General features: G+C 40.7%; 1 protein-coding gene across 2 annotated transcripts in view; it reads right to left on the bottom strand.

Moving 5' to 3' along the window:
• Window positions 1-11,649: 11,649 nt before the first annotated feature.
• Window positions 11,650-22,101, bottom strand: part of creb3l3a (cAMP responsive element binding protein 3-like 3a) — a 40,299-nt gene continuing 29,847 nt past the window's right edge. For both annotated transcript variants that reach the window (XM_061887915.1, XM_061887916.1), the window contains exons 9-10: window positions 18,530-18,623; window positions 11,650-13,403 (exon numbers count right to left, since the gene is read on the bottom strand). In XM_061887915.1, the coding sequence (XP_061743899.1) occupies window positions 13,105-13,403; window positions 18,530-18,623 (393 nt within the window). In that variant the 3' untranslated portion in view covers window positions 11,650-13,104. The remainder of the gene's footprint in view (window positions 13,404-18,529; window positions 18,624-22,101) is intronic.

The following is a 22,101-nucleotide window of genomic DNA, read 5'->3' as shown; positions in this document are numbered from 1 at the left end:
TCAAGCTTTGGCTTCTCCTTGGCACCACTGCTAGTAAAGATGGGTACCGAATTCGGTAATTTCATAAGCACTGAACGGATTCTGTCGGTACTACGGGGGGAATGATTACTATTTCGATACCTGTGTTGCACGTTACGTCACATCTGCTTGCACCGTCTCACTTAAAGTGGACTCAGTCTAGCTGCCTTTAGGTAATGTTAAATTTTTCCACGCCGACAAAGCAAGTATGCCTGATAAAAAGCACTCAAATGTACAGTAAAGCTCCATTAAAAGTGCACGAGTTTGATGCTAATTTGCCATAGACATGATACTGATTAGCATTTGCAAAGATGACGTGGAGAAGATGGCGCCGATGGTGAACCACGTAAATAAGACCGCCCTCAAAACGGTGCATCCTAAAGAGACGCTCAAAAAGCTACTTGAAAATGGTCTATACAACATAATTTGTGCAACATTTTCACCAAATAACCACCATCAAATGTTATGTACACCACAATATAGTGTTTAAAATTTAGCAATAAAATCATACTATGACCCCATTAATGCGCTTTGTGTATGGAAATAGACCTGACTAGACCCACTCATCGGCAGTGCACCTTTTTAAAGGCCTACTGAAATGAGATTTTCATATTGAAACGGGGATAGCAGGTACATTCTATGTGTCATACTTGATCATTTTGCGATATTGCCATATTTTTGCTGAAAGGATTTAGTAGAGAACATGGACGATAAAGTTTGCAACTTTTGGTCGCTAAATCAAAAAGCCTTGCCTGTACCAGAAGTGGCAGACGATGTGCGCGTGACGTCACGGGTTGTAGGGCTCCTCACATCCTCACATTGTTTATAATCATAGCCACCAGTAGCAAGTGCAATTTGGACCGAGAAAGTGACGATTTCCCCATTAATTTGAGCGAGGATGAAATATTTCTGGATGAGGAAAGTTAGAGTGAAGCATGAGAAAAAAAAAAAGGCGACGGCTTTGGGAGTGATTCAGATGTTATTAGACACATTTACTAGGAACATTTTGGAAAATCCCTTATCTGCTTATTGTGTTACTAGTGTTTTAGTGAGATTATAAAGTCATACCTGAAAGTCGGACGGGTGTGGTGACCGCCAGTGTCTCTGATGGAAGCCATGGAGGAGCCAAGAAAGTCGCAGCTGCCTCTTTGACAGACAGCTGCAGGAGGACGCAAGCTCCGCTCATGTCTTCGGTAAGAGCCGACTTATTACCACCATTTTCTCACCGAAACCTGGCAGATGACATGTGGTAGGGAAACATGTTCGCTCGACCGCTCTGTTCCATATTAAAGCTTCCCAACACACAAAGAAACACCGGCTGTGTTTCGGTTTGCTAAAGACAGCTGCAATCTACCGCTTTCCACCAACAGCGTTCTTCTTTATAGTCTCCATTATTAATTGAACAAATTTCAAAAGATTCAGCAACACAGATGTCCAAAATACTGTGTAATTATGCGATTAAAGCAGATGGCTTTTAGCCGTGAGTGGAGCTGGGCTAAAATGTCCACTCTAACCAATAACGTCACAAGCACGCATCAACATAAGCCTCATCATTCCGCGACGTTTTCAACAGGATAACTCGCGGGAAATTTAAAATTGCAATTTCGTAAACTAAACCGGCCGTGTTGGCATGTGTTGCAATGTTAAGATTTCATCATTGATATATAAACTATCAGACTGCGTGGTCGGTAGTAGTGAATTTTAATCCGGTGCGCCCTATGGTCCGAAAAATATGGTAAATTATGGATTCCAGGGTCAAACTGTTGCTTTCAAAGAACCTTTATTAACATTACAGACAAACCCATTCACTTTCTTTGTTTTGACTACTTCTCCAAAATCATGCAAAAACTCAAATCCTCAATCCACTCCAGATAAACCTTTCAGATTTCAGCTCGGTAAGCATCTTTTGGAATTATCTCCACTAGTTTGTTGTCTCTGTTTAATTTTTTTCTGTGACACAACCACGGAAGAAGCATACAAGTGAGGTCAGAGAACAACATTGCGAATGACATCCATAGAACTACAAATGGTCCTGGTTGCTCAGAACAATAGCAATCATCTGATATCAATAATACAAGACGAGGGGATGGGTAACTTTCACATTTGAACAGCTGTAGTACCAATTTCAAGGTATCGGTAGTCAATAATACCCATTTTTAGTACTTTTGTGTGTTCATTTAGTAATACATATGTGGTGGGCGTGGCCTGCGGACCAGCAGCAAAGCGGGGTGTGGCGGAACTGGCTTCGAGATTAGCGACAGGTCCTTCTTAACCCTCTCATACGCCTGCTGGCACTGTTCCGTCCACTGGACCAGATCTTTAGCACCCTCCCGGGTGAGGTCAGTCATTGGGCTGGTCAGGTCCGCAAACCGGGGAATAAACCTCCGGTAGCAACCCGCCAGACCCAAAAACTGACCTCACCCGAAAGGGTGCGCCACATTTGGTCCAGTGGACGGAGCAGGGCAAGCAGGCATTTGAGAGGGTTAAGAAGGACCTAACGCTAATCTCGAAGCCAGTCCAGCCACAACCCGCTTTGCTGCTGGACCACAGGCCACGCCACCACAACATGTTAATACGTTTTCTTTAAGTTAATTAAACTGAAAATAAAAACTGTGCTCTCCAGTCTTTATATATTATTTTCTCACATTTCCGATTCTCATTTTCAAGTGTGCATTTATCTCAGTTTGTCATGAGTGATTTGCTGTAGTCAGGAAGTAGTCTTTGCCACCAAGCTAAATGTGCCAGTCCAGTCTTTTGTTGAGTGTTTATACTTTAAGCATGTTACTTAAAATTGCATCTTTGTCGTAGTTTTGTTTGCCAAATGTTGACGTGTTGAAATCATCATGCAAAACCACCAATGCTAATCAGTAGCATCCAGCTAGGTTGAAAAGTGGAGTCTTACTTTTAAAGGCTTTCTATCAGACATGCTTGCTTTGTTGGCCTCAGAATCAGAATCAAAATCAAAAGTACCGTATTTCCTTGAATTGCCGCAGGGCATATAGTATGCGCCTGCCTTGAATTACTGCCTGGTCAAACTCGTGACGTCACGAGTGACACTTCCCCTGTCATCATGTTCAAAATGGAGGAGGCTGATTTCAATACCGGTAATTTGAAATCGCATAAAGGCAAGAAGATTAAGAGCTATTCAGTAGGATTTAAGGTCCAAGCTTACATCACACTCAAATTTTTACTGCATGCCTTTGGTAAGTGCCGGAGTGAGAAGAGGTTTTAAAATCATTAGCGCATGCTTACTTTTACCACATGCCTTTGGTAAGCGTAGGAGTGAGAAGAGGTTTTAAATTAATTAGCGCCCCGGGGGCAATTCAAGGAAATACGGTACTTTATTAATCCCCGAGGGGAAATTAAGAAAATGAGCATGAGCAAAGCAACCAAGCCTAAATAGTCCTAAAGTAAAGAGACTCAGCTCCCAGGCATCATCTGCTGTGTATGTCATGATCGTTCATGGCAGTTATTAGTTTCTCACATTTTGTTTTATCTCCTGTCTAGCAGTCTGATTTCAATGTATGCTCCTGGTTTGCCTCCATTTGCAACCACTTCTCCTCTGGTCTGAGCGCTGCCTCTCTCACCTGTCTCTAATTGGTAATCGGGACACACCTGTCCCCGGTTTCCAATCAGGAAGCCTCTTAAGCCAGCCTCGTCACTAAGAACGGGGCAGGATCATTGCTTTGCGCTGTGTTTTGTGCTAAGTGCTTCTGTATTCCACTGATAAAACAGCTTTTTTTACACTACTTGCACTTCGCCTGCTATGTCTGCATCCTGGGGTTTCAGACCAACAGGACTGTGACGGATTAGATGTGATTGAATTTTACTATAAAGTCATTAACTTGATTTTACACTTGTATGACAATTGCAGGGAGTACTGTATTCCTCTCCCACGTCCTTAAAACTTCACGTTAAGCCTCATCAAAAGTAATTTGTATTATCTTCAAACCAGGCGTAATGTCTTTTGTCACGGCGCATGCACAATCCCTCTTGTCTTCTGCTGCAAGCTCAGCTGGCACATCCGCTAGTAGCGCGCCGGGACACGCCCCCGCTCATGCCGGCAAAGCTGCTGGCAATCACTAATCAGCGCACCTGGGACTAATGAAGACAGACAGCATAAGTGAAGTGAAGTGAATAATATTTATATAGCGCTTTTTCTCTAGTGACTCAAAGCGCTTTACATAGTGAAACCCAATATCTAATTTTTACATTTAAACCAGTGTGGGTGGCACTGGGAGCAGGTGTCTTGCCCAAGGACACAACGGCAGTGACTAGGATGGCGGAAGCGGGGATCGAACCTGCAACCCTCAAGTTGCTGGCACAGCCGCTCTACCAACCGAGCTATACCGGCCCATAAAGACCAGCGGACCCGAAGATCCAGTACCGGAACGTAGTTCCCTCTTTAAGTACGCGTCCCGTCTCTGGCTTCCCTTCTGCGTACTTGCTCTCTCTCTGTGCCTTCCCTGTTTCCATGTCCTATGTCATTTGTGTTCCCCGCAGTGCTTCCCATGTTTCCCGTGTTTGAGCTGTGTGCTCGGACTTCCCTCTGGATTCTGAACTGCCTCCCTTGATCCTCGACCCCTGCTTGGACATGGACATCGTTGCTTCTCTCCAATCTCCGACCGCTTGCTTGCCCACGGACTGCCTTCTCGCCTTGCCCCTTTGGTCTGACGAAGGGTTCAACCAACACGCATACACAACAACCTCTGGTAACATTTACATGGTTAATTCTACACGTTGTATTACACCTTTCACTTAGAGTAGCATACACATCCCACCTATTCATCAGATTGAATAAACCTATTGAACTGATCAATGCCGTTGTGTCGTCTCCTTCCCCCGCCCTACGTAACAGTCTTTGATCCTAAGGATTTAGTAGCAACGTCAAGACTGTTTGCAACAAACCACATTGAGTCACATGTCAAGTGATCTTTTCCTCAAATGGCAAATTTGATCGTAAAGTTACTTTTATAAATATTTCCCAGCTTCATCTACGTTTAAACAAAAACTTTAATCAGCATTTGCGTGGGGTATGAGAAATTCAGTTTACCATGACATCATTTTGAGCTCAAAGTAGATTACTTAGTTTTAAATGAGTAGCATTAAACTGAATTAAAATGTAAACAAATCATGGGTAAGATTGTGTCATAACCTATTTACTTCTGAACTGTGCACTTAATACAACAGCTTACGACTGCCTCCATCCGAGCTGATTGAAAATCCTTCCCACTCCCATTAAGTACCATTTTGTGAGCCGGCCTACATGGATCACAGGCAGAAATAATTAAAGTGACGAGTAGGCGTCGGCTGTCTGGCAGCGCCTTTTACAATGTGTTTATTTCTCCGTCCTTCCTTTTGTGCTTATGTCAGAGCCACTTTAATTCCAAATGCCCCCAAAAGAACGTCTCTGTTCATAAAGATGAATAAATTCTCCGTACAAATTATTGTCAGTTATTTCTCGCATAATTTCTGTTTGGACGGTTTGAAAATCAATAACTGGGTTTTCATTTTCGGATGCATGCGCAATAAAACCTTTATTGGATTGCCTGTCAAAGTTAAAAGTGTGGGGTCTGAGTTGTTGATAAAGTATCAACATGTGTCGCTACTGAGGACTATGAGGTCCATGTCTGAATAGGTTTTCTTTTCAGCATTCAAGCAGCATTAGGTCTTTTTAGAAGTTGCCCTCTAGTGGGTTCCTCGGACCACCACACACTGCCACGAGAGCCCGGATCTGTCACACCGCGGTGAGGGAAGTTTTGTCTTGGTTTTTCTGTTTGTGATTTACGTGTTTTATTTTGAAAAGCTACCCTCTTGTTTCAGACCACGGGCCCTTCCTCTTGTGTCACCAGTCTGACGTCATCCCTGATTCCTGATTGTTTCCACCTGTTCCCCATCATTCCCACAAATCCTACTTAAGCTCACTTCTCCATTTGTCCTTTGCCAGATCGTCTCGTCTATCGTGCCTTTCTAGCGTCCATGTCCATGTCCTTGATTAGATCCTTGTCTTGCTCCTGTTTTCCTAGTTACCCTAGTTTTTGCTGTAATTTTGAGTTTGCTTTTTCTTCCTTCGAGCGTCCTTGGTTATCCTTCGTCTCTCTAATTGGTGAGTTTTTGTTTTTTCCAAATTTCGAATTTATTGCCTCATTGATTGAGTGATTTTTTTTGTTATTTATATGTTTATATATAGGTCGTTTTGGTGTTTTTCCTCCTTTTGGAGCGCTTTTCGTTTATTCTTATTAATATTATTTTTTTTGTTAGAATTTCCTTGGATTAGTATTCCTCCTTATTTTTGTGGAGTGATTTTAAGTTAATTGTTTATCCTAGGACTTGATTATTCTTGTGAAAAACTTTATTTGCACTGGAGGTAAAAAGTTGTTTCAAAATAAAAGCTTTATTTTTTTTAACTTCTTCTCTGCATCTGGGTCCTCTCCTTACTCCGAGTCGTAACAGGATCAAGGGTACAACAATGTTTTATTTCCATAAAATAGTGCAAGGCTTTTGCTTTTCAGCGAAATGTTAAAGGTGACAGATGATTACATAACAAGGCCCACCTGGGCCTTCCACTCACCTGTCGCTGTCTTCAAGGCCGGTCCTTGCACACCCCCCGTTCCGCGGCAGGCCCACAGGCCACGCCCCTCTTCACAGTCTCCTTTATGCTCCAGATTAATGCCTCCTGCAGCTTCACTCTTCTTCTTCATTTTTACGTTTATATTTACATTTGATTAAATATACAGGCTATTATCAATATTTTTTGGATAAAATACTTGAAGAATTGCCATTCCTATGTTTTGATTGCAGGTAAAATGGAACCCGTCCACCTCCCAAAATCGCTCCAAATGTAACTTTTGTCCCAGCAGGCACAAAACACTAAAAACAACATTGAGAACTTGTTAAATTAGGTCCTGACGTTGAGCAACTCAAATTTACTGTTGAAACAACATGCTTTTTGAGGACATGTACCGTTTTTTTTTTACGGACAATAGGGCACACTGGATTATAAGGCGCACTGTCGGTGAATGGTTTATTTGTTTATATTTTTTCATATATAAGGCTCACCGGATTATAGGGCGCATTAAAGGAGTCACATTATTATTATTTTTTTTCTACATTTAAAACACTTCCTTGTGGTCTACATAACATGTAATGGTGATTATTTGGTCAAAAGTGGACACGTTTAGAAATGCAGTTTCTTTCATTAAAACATTTCGGCTCACTAATCCCGCGAGCCGGATAAAACCGGGCCGTACGTTTGACACCCCTGCCGTAAAGTGTACTCACTTAGGCAAACAAATTTTAAGTGGATAGTGTATTTATGCTGATGTACAGGCTGCACACTGACTACTCTGAACTAAATCCAAGTTGCCTTTTCTCTTATTGTCCCTTGAGAAGATCAAGTGGCATAAAATCCTTGCTGAAACGTATATAAGATCGTGCCTGCATGTTGTCAATTTGTACAATACTGACTGACTGGCTCAGTGATTCGGTGAACGTGCAAATTTCTAGTTAGGTCCAAATCTTATGTAAATGACGCTACAGTTTGGAAGAAACCCCAGAAATTAATGCCTCGCCCAAAACGTCTTGCTTGTGTTGGTTCAGCTGATATTTGGACAGCTCACAGAGATAGAGATAAGTGGCATCCAGACAGCAGACAAATGAGGGAGAAGTTAATAACTGCACCGGATTAACACAATGTCTGATTAATACAAATCTGATAATCAAACTTCAGCCAAAATCCTGGTAACCTAAACGCGGAAAACGATTTATCCTCATCCATGTTTTATTCAAAGGAAGTTGCAACCCAATAAACAAGACAAGACAGCACCCATCTTAAAACAGTTAAACACTTCTTTCAGGTTCAATCTATTGATTTCTGCTCTCTTGTCTGACGTTACTTTTTCATTTCCTCCCTTTGCTGAATGGCAGGAAATGGGTGGGTGGGAGCGCATTATTGTGTTTGAGAGAGGTTGTGGAGGTCTTCAGTTTAGAGGTTTTACTGGGGTAAATCCCATTTGTTGATTAAAAAAAAAAATCAAAGATGAGGGTATTCTTTTGATGGGCATAATTCCTTTCATGGCCCACCAGACCTAGAGGGAATCGCGGGCGAGGCTCCTCTGAGGTTTTGCTTAATCAAAGCACTGCGTTCGGATGCTGATGAGAGACGCTGATTTCCAAGACACTTTCAATCTGATTAAAAAGTTGAAAAACAAAACAACTTCCATTGGTTGTATTGATCCAGCTGCAACACAGGTAGTTTGACAATCCAATATGGATGATGGGACAGTGTTTGCACGGTAACTGAACAAAAAAAAAATCCATACTAATGAGCAGTTGGTGAAACATGCTTCAGAATGATTGAAGTTGAATTAATATTGTTCTTTGACCATGACCTCCAAATGTGAGGCCATGCTTCTCAGACGGAAGAAAGTGGATTGCACTCTTCTCTCATAAAAAAGTAAAATGCTTTATTTTGTTTAAAAATATTGCAAGAAATCAGTTTACTTTTCACCAGAGAAATTGCAATTTTATTATTGTAGTTATTGTAGGATTGCATTTAAATCTAAAATGATATATTGTAGAATTGCAACCTTTTGTAATGATACAACTGTAAAGAGGCTGAGCCGACGAGCCGACAGCGGGCCAGGGCAAACGGTGGTCCTGCCCAAGATGGTGGCTGGGCACGGATGGAGTGACACTACAGCCATCAGAGTCAGGTGCGTACACAACACACCTGTGCTCAATCCTTGCATCTTCTGCTGGAGCATAAAAGGGGAGAGGGAGGAGCAATCGTGGCAGAAGTAGGAAAAGGAACAAAGGACAACAATGACCACGAGAGCGAAGAGATTGACCCAGAGCAACATGAGCCCCCCGCAGCAGACGCAGCCACCGGATACCGGAAGTTGCGCCGCGACGAGCAGGAAGAGCTGGCGCACTAGAAATGGGAGCGACCGACTGGCACGACAAAACGTTTATTGAAACAATAAACCTGAGTCAAATCTGTTACGATGCGTCCTGTACCGAGTGTCACTGCAACCCACACGAGGACGGCTGGAGACCCGTCACAGTGGCGCCCACAGTGGGAGGAAGACAATCGGAAGCGGAGGACGATGACTTCATCTGGGCCCTCGTCGCCAGTTACACCAAGCTGCTGGCAGAAAAGCATCAGGAAACCCAGAGGCTGCAAGCCCTGGTGGACCAGATAAGGGGAAGAAACGAGTGCCCCCCCGAAGAAGAAGCCGAGGAAGACACCGGTAAAGCCGGCGCGGAGGCCGTTCACCCGGAAGGCGAAGCTGAAAGGGCGGCAATGACATCTGCAGACCACCAGGGCGAGCCGTCGGCCAAGAAGAGGAAGAACGAGTGAGAATTGAGTGAGAACAGCAATGCAGAGGAGGCGCCCTCTGGTGAAGAAACAGATGCACAGCCAGTGGAGCATGCAGCCGAAAAGGTAGAAGATGATTTTGATTAAAAACCTTACGTCGAACAAATTTAAGTTGAAGGAGTTTATTTTGAGAATGAAATTTAATTTGACAATGAAGATTATGACGATGAGGAAGTTTATGATGAGGATAACATTTATGTTAAAGAAGAAGAAATAGTTGAAAAAATTCTGGAAGATGATGAAGATGAAGAAGATGATGAATCTAAAGAAGCTAAAGATGAAGTAAAAGTTAAAGAATCTCAAGAAAGTGAAAAAGAAGACAAAATACTTGAAGAAATTTGGGGAAGTGCTGGAGAAGAATCAAACAATGGAAAAACTCAAGAAATTGAGAAAAGAGAAAAAGCCCTTGGAGATAAAGAAAAGGGGAAAGATAAAGAAGAAGATGAAGATGAAGAAAAAGGCGAAGGAACTCAAGAAATTGAGAGAAAAGAAATGCCTGAAAGAATTCAAGGAAATGATAAGGACAAGGAAAAAGTCAAAGAGACTCAAGAAATTGCGAAGGAAGAAATAGTTGAAGAAATTCGGGAAGATGATGAAGAAAATGATGAAGATGAAGAAGTTGAAATAACTCAAGAAATTAAGAAAGAAGAAGAAGTACTTGGAGAAATGCAAGAAAAGGATGAAAAAGAAGTCAAAAAGGACAAAGGAAAAGTTAAACAAGAAGTGGAAGGAACTCAAAAAATTTGAGAAAGAAGAAGAAATTCTTGGAGAAATGCAAGAAAAGGACAAAGAAGACGTCAAAGAGGACAAAGGAAAACTTAAACAAGAAGAAGTGGAAGGAACAAATGAAATTGAGAAAGAAGAAAATAATGATGAAGAAGTAGAGGAAAATGATGATGATGATGATGTTGAAGAGGAGCATGGTGAGGATGAGCCGGAGCATGATGATGATGAAGAGGACAAGGAAGACAAAGACAAAGAAAGGTAGGAAGGAAAAGACAAAGAAAAAGTTGAAGAGGACGAAGAAGCGGAAGTGCAACCACAAGACAAAGAGGTGTCAGCGGAAGAGGACAAGCTCGCCTTGGTGCAGGAAGCAACAGAAGAAGAGGAGACAGGTGGTCGTGGCAATTTTTTCCCCGCTTCTTCAAAAGAAGGGGGTGGAGTACGCTCAGCCGGAATAAAGCCCAGCTTGAGTTTTGCGATGGAGGCCTGTGGAGAGGCGAAGCCGACAGCGGGCCAGGGCAAACGGTGGTCCTGCCCAAGACGGCGGCCAGGAGGTGGAGCACGCAGCAGAGCGGAGAGGCGGTACACGGCTGGAGCGACACTACAGCCATCATAGTCAGGTGCCTACACAACACACCTGTGCTCAATCCCTGCATCTTCTGCTGTAGCATAAAAGGGGAGAGGGAGGAGCAATCGTGCCAGAAGTAGGAGAAGGAACAACGGACAACAACGACCACGAGAGCGACGAGATGGACCCAGAGCAAGATGAGCCCCCGCAGCAGACGCAGCCACCGGGCAGGAAGAGCCGGCGCACTAGAAATGGGAGCGACCGACTGGCACGACAAATCGTTTATTGAAACAATAAACCTGAGTCAAACCTGTTACGATGCATCCTGTTACGAGTGTCACTGCAACCCACACGAGGACGGCTGGAGACCCGTCACAACAACATACCGTATTTTTCAGACTATAAGTCGCAGTTTATTTCATAGTTTGGCCGGGGGTGCGACTTATACTCAGGAGATATTTATGTGTGAAATTATTAACACGTTGCCGTAAAATATCAAATAATATAATTTAGCTCATTCACTTAACTGGCTAGACCAGGGGTGGGCAAACTTTTTGACTCGCGGGCCACAATGGGTTTTAAAATTTGACAGAGGGGCCGGGCCAGGTGCATTTGGAGGGAGTGTTTGCGCCGGATATACTAAAGCATTAAATGTAGTGTGTGCAAACCTCATTGCACAGTAAGAACACTACAACCCCTGTCTTTCAAATGTGAAAAATAGCCCTTATCAGTTAATAAATATGTCTCAAGGAATATGAAAGATATGGCATTTACATACTATTTTGCAGATACTGTGAGGAGGAAATGTAAATAGACTAAAATAACATACGCACTGTGATTTATCAAGATTGCGTCTGTTTTTAATAAGTTTCAATCGAAGGTGCAAAGTTAAAGAAATCAACATTTATTGAAAAATGGAATCACTTTCAACATTCAAAACAGCGCAAACAGTACACGTGTATCGTTGCCAAGCACACAGACATAGGCTGTATTAAATATCCTACCTGCAGCTGAAAATTTTAATTTAAATTAAGAGCGATGTGCGGCGTGTTAATTAAGCTACTGTACGGCTGCTGTGCGTAAATGCGCATTGATCTTAATTAAAAGACACACTTCCAAACTTCCCATATGCATTTTTTCATAACACAGCAGAAAAACTCACCATTTCAGTGGGAACAGTGTTGTTGGTCTCCCTTTTTTTGCTAGTGGCATGAAACGAAGTGAAAATTAAAGTGAAATAAAGAGAAATACGCGCCACTCCAACAACGGTCAATGTGTTTTGAGTGCGCCATCTATTGGGGAAACGTGGGCATTGCAGGGAAAGGAGAAAAAAAGCAGGTTTTTACTATAATTTGGACAAGTTCGGCGGGCCGGATTAAAAAGCCTAACGGGCCGTATGTGGCCCGCGGGCCGTAGTTTGCCCATGTCTGGGTAAGACGTATAAGATTTCATCGGATTTAGCAATTAGGAGCGACAGATTGTTTTGTAAACGTGTAGCATGTTCTAGATGTTATTGTTATTTGAATGACTCTAATATGTTACGTCATAGCAGGCACGTTCTCCGTTGGTTATTTATGAGTCATATAACGTACTTGTTCAGCCTGTTGTTCACTATTCTTTATTTTAAATTGCCTTCCAAATGTCTATTCCTGGTGTTGGGCTTTATCAAATACATTTCCCCCAAAAAGGCGACTTATACTCCAGTGTGACTTATATGTTTTTTTTTTCCTTCTTTACTATGCATTTTCTGCAGGTGCGACTTATACTCCAAAAAAATAAGGTAATTACTGCAAATTTACAGCGTTTTTTTTTTTTATACACAATTTGACTATTAATTTTCATTTTATTGTGGCGATAACATAGACAGGGTATTTTGCTGATCCAATTAACGTCTGGAATCATCTCCTCCCATCAGTGTGGCTGTAAAAAGTCAGATAAGCGTCTCCAATGAGTAAATATGTCAACATGTCAATAAGTGGGCAAGGGGTTATGCGATAAGCGGCCGTCCGTGGGACCTTTGCCCTAGTTTTCTATCTTTTTTTGTCCCCGCTGACATAGTTGCCCTTTGGGAGATGCCTCGTCTAGACGTTTCATCACTGCTTCACAGGCAGAAGCACCGAGTCCTAAAGCCTGCAGGGAAAAGAAGCCTTTCCGGCATCGTGTACTATCTTTTTATTGCAGGTTATTTTTCTCCATCAATGCAAGCACGCTTTCCAAATCCTTACTAATAGTTCACAAATTATCCACTGAGATCACAGTGTTGCCGCTGTATTTGCTGCCCTCCCACCGCCTCACCACTCCTACATCACGCTGGTTTTCTATTAAAAGCTGACAGGCAATTTCACTTTTAAAAGTCACTGATACAAAACATAGTCTCGACAACTTGATTACGACTAAGTGATGAGGACGATTTGTTCTACATGTCGTCGGCATTTGGCGGGAGACCGGCGGACCGTTTCGGGTCCAAGGTGACGGCGGATACGTGGCCCGTGATGGGGTCCAGGTGGAAATGACCCAGGCTTTCTTCGCGACTGCTGTTTGGGGACACGGCGTCCAGTTCTTGCTTCAGCTTCATGTTACCCAACAGGCTGGTGATTTCCAATCCCGATTTTTCCAGGAAATTCGCGTGCTTCGATTTGTCTCCGGTCGACAGCGAAGGGTCGTCGACGTGCAGCACCCGGGACGCCTGGAAGTTCTGCAGGGACCGTGATTGGACTACAAGAGAGCCAAGAAGACAACATAAGTGTGTATAAGTATTGTCAAATATTGGATCAAGACTGGATTTTTTTTAATTTTTTTATTATATTTAAAAAATGTTGTCCTGTCCCGCTTCTCAGGCAAATCATTTTGTTGATGGAGATGCCCATATCGGCTGTAAAAATGTACTTTACAAAAGAGAAGTCTTGGATACTTCTCTTGTTGCCTAATTTGTATTTGACATTATTATTTGGTGCGGCCGGGCCAAAGCAGGAAAGAATAGAAAGACAACAACAACAACAACAATAACAACAACAACAATGGAACAACATCAGCAAATAGGGTTTGTACAAATGTGATAGTAAAATTGTTAGCAAAAAAATGAACACTACAAATAGAGCAATGCATATACTAATAGAAATAGCACTATTGATAATGAATAATAACAATAATTTATCTCTATTATCAACAGTAGAATTGGTCAAATGCAACAGTACATATATGTAGTAACTTGAAATACAAAAGAAAGCAGATAAATGGAGGAGAAGAAAGAGAAGCACGCCATATTAACCTTGGAGATAGTTATAGTAACAATAGGTTAGGCTTTGTCAGTGTGCCATGTGTTAAGACTCAAAATCATATCATGGTCGGAGGCTAAGAATGTTGACCAAGACTATCGACAATTATTCGAAGCAACAGAAACCCCCGTCCACAATTTTTTCTCAAATTAAATTATATCATCTTTAGAAAAGCTGTGAACCCACCATGTGTATTAAATATAGTGCCTCACAAAAGCTTACATTTTGATATTTATTAGGAGTAAAAAATAAAAGTAAAATAAATAAAGTATCCTTCTTTTACATTTTATCAACCGTCACAAAATTTATTTTAACTTGCCTTGGCCTAATTCTTAAAATTAATTTAAAGGTGCTGTGTGCAACTAAGTCACATTTGTTGTTATTGTTTACAAACTCAGGGAGTAAGTCTATAGTCTATAGATCCCCCACTCTCTCTCCTCTGTTGCAAGTTTTATGGTTTCTATATAATATGTTTATATGTGCTATGGCTATAAACATTTTGTTTTTCCTTGCCTCAGGAAGCCCAGCCTTAGACTGAATATTATTTTACACATTACCCACTCCCCAATGTTTACCACCATTTTAAAGGGCGCCGGACGTTGGCTGACCCGTCAGCAGTTATTATTTAAAATGTGCACTAGACACTTGATTTTGTTAGAAAAAAATAAATAAATAAATAAAAATAAATTATATATATATATATATGTATATATATATATATATATATATATATATATATATATATATATATATATATATATATATATTGCAGTCAATCCAACACATTTAATGTACCTGATTTACAACAATACCAGCACATTCTATATTGATACGCTTTATAAATCTGTGTGTTAATGTTTACTTTAGTTACCTGCTATAAAACATTTTGCAGTCTATTACATATTGTCAAAGATCGGATTAAGACTCGAAATCAGATCACGATTGGATGCTAAAAATATTGACCAAGATAATCGATAATCGAAGCATCCATCCATCCATCCATCCATTTCCTACCGCTTATTCCCTTTCGGGGTCGCGGGGGGCGCTGGCGCCTATCTCAGCTACAATCAGGCGGAAGGCGTGGTACACCCTGGACAAGTCGCCACCTCATCGCAGGGCCAACACAGATAGACAGACAACACTCACACTCACATTCACACACTAGGGCCGATTTAGTGTTGCCAATCAACTTATCCCCAACAGAAAAAAATTCTCGAATCAAATTTGATTTTCGAGCACACATCTTTGGAAAAGCTGTGAACCTACCGTGTGTATTAAATATAGTGCTTCACAAGAGCTTGCATTTTGGTATTTACTATAACTAAAAAATAGTAAAGTAAAATAATTAAAATAAAGTTTTATTTTAATTTTTTTTATCAACCATCACAGGTATTTATTTTAACTTGATGACCTAATTCTTAAATTGAATTTGAAGGTGCTGTGTGCAACTATGTCACAGCTTGTGGTATTGTTTACAAACTCAGAGAGTAAGTCAATAGATACAGGAAGCAAAAATGTTTTAAATTGTGCACTAAACTATAAAATATATATCTAGGATGATAATTCAAAGTGATTCTATTGATATATTTCTTGTTCTCGTTATTACCAAAAATGTTTGGGTAATTTGTGTTATTGATTACAAACTCAGAAGGTAAGTCTATTGATACAGGAAGTGAAAATAATTTAAATTGTGCACTAGACCAGGGATCCCCAAACCGCAAGCGTCCCAAATTGTTTTTTTAATTTTTTTATAATTATTTAAAAAAATCTGTCCTTTCGAATTAATTTTCTACCGCTTGTAACTCTCGGTGTCTCCTAGCCACTCAGGAAAAGTGGCTAGGAGAAAGTGGGGCGGTATAGCCCGGTTGGTAGAGCGGCCGTGCCAGCAACTTGAGGGTTGCAGGTTCGATCCCCGCTTCCGCCATCCTAGTCACTGCCGTTGTGTCCTTGGGCAAGACACTTTACCCACCTGCTCCCAGTGCCACCCACACTGGTTTAAATGTAAAAAAAATAAATAAATAGATATCGGGTTTCACTATGTAAAGCGCTTTGAGTCACTAGAGAAAAAGCGCTATATAAATACAATTCACTTCACAATTCACTTTACTTCCATCGACAACGTCGCATCATCGTGCTCAGAATATATATATATTCGAGTTTTCCGTGGTTTATCCGTTATACAGTGCTCAATACGGGGTTTGAGCAGAATATGTGTGAGGTCAGGAAAAAACATGGAAGCTATTTCATCTACAAGCCTGTTTCGCAGGTTTCCCTGCTCTTCAGGGGATTTTACAATATATATAATATAATAAAATATGCAGCCCGTCCCACGGGCCGATTTTTTTACCCCAATGCGGCCCGAAGGTCAAAAAGTTTGGGGACCCCTGCACTAGACACTTGATTTATTTTATTTTAATAAATATATATGTAGCAGTCAATCCAACACATTTAATGTACATAATTTACAACAATACTAGCAAATTATATATTTAATGAGATACCCTTTACAAAAATTGTGTTATTGTGTTAACTTTAGTTACATGCTATCGAACATTTTGGAGTCTATAACATATTGTCAAAGATTGGATAAAGACTCGAAGTCAGATCGCAATCGGAGGCCAAAAATGTTGCCAAAGACAATCGACAATTAATCGAAGCAACAGAAAAAAAACACAATATTTTTTTCTCTAATCAAATTCGATTTATTGTTGCAGCCTTAATGAGTAGACCCCTAACATTTCTGCAAATATTTTATTATATATTTTTATAGGACACGGCTGATAAAAAGACACTTAGATACAATATGAAGTAACAAATCGTTACTTAAAAGTAGTTAGACGTAATTGAACGGCCACAAGTTAATTATTCTTTTAAAGTAATTACGAAACCCAAAACCAGTAAAGTTGGCACATTGTGTAATTCGTAAATTAAAAAAAGAAAATAATGATTTGCAAATCCGTTTCAACTTATATTCAATTGAATGGACTGCAAAGACAATATATTTAATATCACGTTTTCTTTGCAAAAAATCATTACCTTAGAACTTAATGGCAGTAACACATTGCAGAAAAGGTGACACAGGGGCATTTTTACCACTTTGTTACGTGACCTTTCCTTTTAACAACACTCAGTAAAAGTTTCGGAACTGAGGAAACCAATTTTTGAAGCTTTTCAGGCATAATTCTTTCTCATTCTTGCTTGATGTACAGCTTAAGTTGTTCAACAATCCAGGGTCTCTGTTGTGGTATTTTAGGCCTCATATTGCGCCACACATTTTCAAGGGGAGACAGGTCCGGACTACAGGCAGGCCAGTCTAGTACCCGTACTCTTTTATTGCGAAGCCATGCCGTTGTAACACGTGGCTTGGCATTGTCTTGCAGAAATAAGCAGGGGCGTTCATGATAGCGTTGCTTTGATGGCAACATATGTTGCTCCAAAACCTGAATGTACCTATCAGCATTAATGATGCCTTCACAGATGTGTAAGTTACCCATGCCTTGGGCACTAATACACCCCCATGCCATCACAGACGCTGGCTTTTGAACTTTGCACCTATAACAATCTGGATGGTTCTTTTCCTCTTTGTTCCGGAGGACACGACCGCCAGTTTCCAAAAACAATTTCAAATGTGGACTTGTCAGACCACGGAACACTTTTTCACTTTGCATCAGTCCGTCTTTGAAGAGCACTGGCCAAGCGAAGCCGGTGGCGTTTCTGGGTGTTGTTGATAAATAGTTTTGGCTTTGCGTAGTAGAGTTTGAACTTGCACTTACAGATGTAACAACAAATTTTAGTTACTGACAGTGGTTTTCTGAAGTGTTCTTGAGTGCAGGTGGTAATATCCTTTACACGCTGATGTCAGTTTTTGTGAGGGATCCAAGATCGGTAATACCATCACTTAAGTGTAATGATTCCTCCAGATTCTCGGAACCTTTTGATAATATTACGGAGGGTAGATGGTGAAATCCCTAAGTTGCTTGCAATAACTTGTTGAGAAATGTTGTTCTTTAACTGTTTGTGAACAAATGCGTGAGCAAATTGTCAAAGTGGTGACCCTCGCCCCATCCTTGTTTGTGAATGACTGAGCATTTCATGGAAGCTCCTTTTACACCCACTCATGGCACCCACCTGTTCCTAATTAGTCTGTTCACCTGTGGGATGTTCCAAATAAGTATTTGATGAGCATTCCTCAACTTTCTCAGTCTTTTTTGCCACTTGTGCCAGATTTTTTTAAACATGTTGCCGGCATCAAATTCCAAATGAGCTAATATTTGCAAAAAACAACAAAGTTTACCAGTTCAAATGTTAAGTATCTTGTCTTTGCAGTCTATTCCATTGAATACAGGTTGAAAAGGATTTGCAAATCATTGTATTCTGATTTTTTTTCACGATTTACACAACGGTACATTTTGGGGGTTGTAAATTAGTGAGGGTGAAATTGAGTATAAATCCTCAAATGTGACTTTTGAGGGTGAACTCTGGGTTCCAGCGAGGGTCACTCACAGGGGAGCAGGCTTTAGTTGTCAGGTGGGCATACGGAGATTTTTAATACTGAAGGGTACTCACTTCTCACTGGACTGAAGTCTCCTTGGCTGACTTTGGTGTCGGCAAAGGGCTTGAGGCTGGGAATGAGGATTAGGGAGAAGGACAGCAGGAGCACCTAAGAAGACGGGGGATAAAGAAGTCAAACGCAGAGGACAAGGAGACGCACCGTTAAAAGAATACTTTTTTTTAATTTTACTTTTTTTTTTTACACATTACTTGATTTTCTGACCTCATTCGAAATGTCGTGCCTGCAGGGCTGCTCTGCTCTAGTCGTTAAATCAAGTCAGACATGAAACTCACATTTATTGGATTATTTGATGAATTAATTCATTAAATGCTACATTCTTTTATTTTCAGAACATCTCATCAACGCTAATAATTAAAATGAACGCCAAAAAAACGAGCAACTTTAAGCAATATTTGCATAATACAGAAATAACCCCATACTGTAGTGTCTCTGCAGGGGACGTGTTGAGATATATATATTTTCAGGATATTATTATTATTATTTTTTTTTTTTGACTACACCAAGTATCTATATTTTTCAAATGTATCACTCATGTTGTTTAAAATAAAAGTCAATAAAAACAAACCCAATAAATAATAAAAAAAAAAAAATTCAATTTCAAACCAATAATTAAATATTTTAATATTCTATAATAGAGGGAAATATGTAACAACTACTTATTTATCAATTATTTCTCGACCAATTTTGACATGTCAAGTAGAGTGAAATATTTATTTATATTATTTACCTATTTGTAAATAATTTATTGACCAATGTACTTTTTTGTGACTAATTTATATATACGAGACCTTTTTTTTTTAAAATGTTATATTGGTAACACTTTGGTATGGGGAACACATATTCACCATTAGTTAGTTGCTTATTAACCTGCAAATTAGTAACATATTGGCTCTTAATTAGTCTTTATTAAGGACTTATCAATGCCTTATTCTGCATGGCTTTTTTTTATACAACCAGTAAGCAATTAACTAAGAATCTTCCCTCAAAACCCTCAGAATTATTGTTTATTAGTAACCCTAACCCTTGTGCCGTATATTACCAAATAAACCGCCCATATCCTAATAGCCGCCCGGGGTCTGAGCCTATCTTGTGAATTAAACGCCTCTTCCTAATAATAGCCCATGTCCAAATAGCCGTCCAAAACTGATGGACGGGAATACTTTAAGGGGGAAGAAGAACAGAAAGTTTGACTTAAAGTTCAAGCTAGCGGTTGTGAAGTATGCAGAGCAGAATTCTGGTTTGGCAGCGGCCAGGCAGTTTAACGTTGACCCAAAACGTGTACGCGAATGGAAACAAAAAAAGGGAGAACTACTATCTCAGTCGGCAATCGATGGAAAACGGGCTCGGTTATCTGGCGGAGGTAGGAAGAAAGTGAGCGACGAGCTTGATGCTAATTTGTGTCAGTGGATACATCACGTTAGTAGACTGAACCACCGTCTGTCCCGCAAAATGATCCTCATTGGGCCAAGGAGTTTTATGCCACCGCAAGTGACACGAGAGACACCGAGGTGGTGTTTGGTGCAACGAGTGGCTGGCTTAATTGATTCCTGCGTCGGAACAACTTTACCCTCAGGAGGAGAACAACTGTTGCACAGAAGGACACTCCCGTCGAGAAGATTGTCAACTTCCTCGTTTTCTCTACTAAATAGATAGAGGACAAGAAAATCCAGCCCAAGAATATCGTCGCCATGGATGAAACAGCCGTCTGGTTTGACATGGTTGGTTTTAGTAGGGTCGATGAGAGGGGCGCCCGCTCCATCTGCCTCAAAAACACCGGCCACGAAAAGCCACACATCATAGTGGATCTTGCAGCCAAAGCAGACGGGACAAAGCTGAAGCCTTACATCGTGTTTAAAGGTGCTGTCCGTGATGTAAAGCCTATGCAGAGCTTACCCGGAGTGATCATAGCTTCCTCCAAGAATGGCTGGTTTAATAATGACCTGACAAAGGATTGGCTCCAGGGGGCAGTGGGGAAATTTCACTTCGGACCGAGGCTACTTACATGGGACTCGTATCGATGCCATATCAGCGAGGCCACGGAAGCAGAGCTCAAAAGGGGGCTACAACCTTACAATGGCTGTTATATCTGGAGGTTGCACAAAGGTACCTGCAGGCCCCCGATGTTGTGTGAAATGGCCCTTCCAAAGCGCAGCTCCGTGACTACTATGATAACTGAGTGGCTGGTGATAAAGACAAGACCTACATCAAGTCAAGGAAGCTGAGAGCTCCTTCCCGCTGCCTCCTGGTCGACTGGGTCCTGGGAGCCTGGGATGCTCTGGATTGGGACACTCTGATCAACTCATTCAAGGTAGGCTGGCTGGCTGTGTGTATGTGTGTGTGTGCATGTGTTGCAAACAGTAGCCATAGCTGATTGTCGCTTTCTGGTATCCTACAAGGTGTGTGGGCTGACGGTGGCAGCTGATGGGAGTGAGGACCAGCTCATTTACTGCCTCAAGGAGGGACAGCCATGTCAGGCAGGCAGAGAGATGCTGTTGAGGGCTAGGCAGCAGGGTGCTGCTGTGGTTCAGGAAGAGGAGGAGAGTGGTGAGGAACTGCAGTTCCTCAATGAACTTGTAATTGAAGAGGAGGATGATGATGAGGGGGGTGAGGGAGAGGAGGGGGGGGATGATGATGATGAGTGGGTTTGAGTTGCATTTGGGGTTGCGTTTGCTGCAGTATTATTGTTTTGAAGGTTTTATAGAGTACTTGGTACCATAATTTTATTTTTCCTGTATATTGCTTTATTTAAAACTTGGAATACTGCAGCCTTTATTTTATTTAAGTGACACTATTATTGTTCTTTTTTGATGGTGGGTTTTATACTTGAGTACTTGGTACCATAATTTTATTTTTCCCGGTAGGCTGCTTTATTTAAAAACTGCATTTATTTTCAGTATTGATATTCTATTTGACAATTATTGCACTACTGCCATGTTGAGGCCTTGTTGATCTTTTGTCTTTTGATAGTTTTGTTTTTTTGTTTGTATGTTTACAATAGCTTTTACATTTAAAGATTTTTATACGAAAAAAAAATACCGGACAGTAACCATTGTAACCAAACAATGGCCTGGTGCAGGTTGGTGCAAAAATAAATAAAAGCCTTGTGCAAATAACTGCCTGCTTCTTTTAAACACCCGTCTCCAAAAATTATTTTGTGAAATAAACGCCCGGGCTACTATTTGGTAATATATATTCCCCTAGTGTCCAAATAACTCTAAATTAAGTCTTTGCTACTTTAATAAACAACTAATTAATGGTGAAAATGTTCCCCAAACTAAAGTGTTACCATAATATTTATTTTGCATAATTTTAATGACTTTAAGACAATTTATTGAATTAATGGGATTTTTACTTATCTAACATAATTGTTAGTCGTTTTAAATAAACACTATTAAAAATTACTCTATCAAAGATAAGATTGGCAGCATGATATATATATATATATATATATATATATATATATACATAGACATTCTAATGAATGATTGCATTTTATATATGTTATATTCACTTTCAGCACCACCAAACCTTCAATAATAGCACACATTGGTAAGTTTTGCATGCA

This window comes from Nerophis ophidion, linkage group LG26 (genome assembly GCF_033978795.1).
Source record: "Nerophis ophidion isolate RoL-2023_Sa linkage group LG26, RoL_Noph_v1.0, whole genome shotgun sequence".
Lineage (NCBI taxonomy): Eukaryota > Metazoa > Chordata > Actinopteri > Syngnathiformes > Syngnathidae > Nerophis > Nerophis ophidion.
The sequence above is the reverse complement of the archived record's forward strand: the minus strand, read 5'-3'. Positions and strand labels throughout refer to the sequence as shown.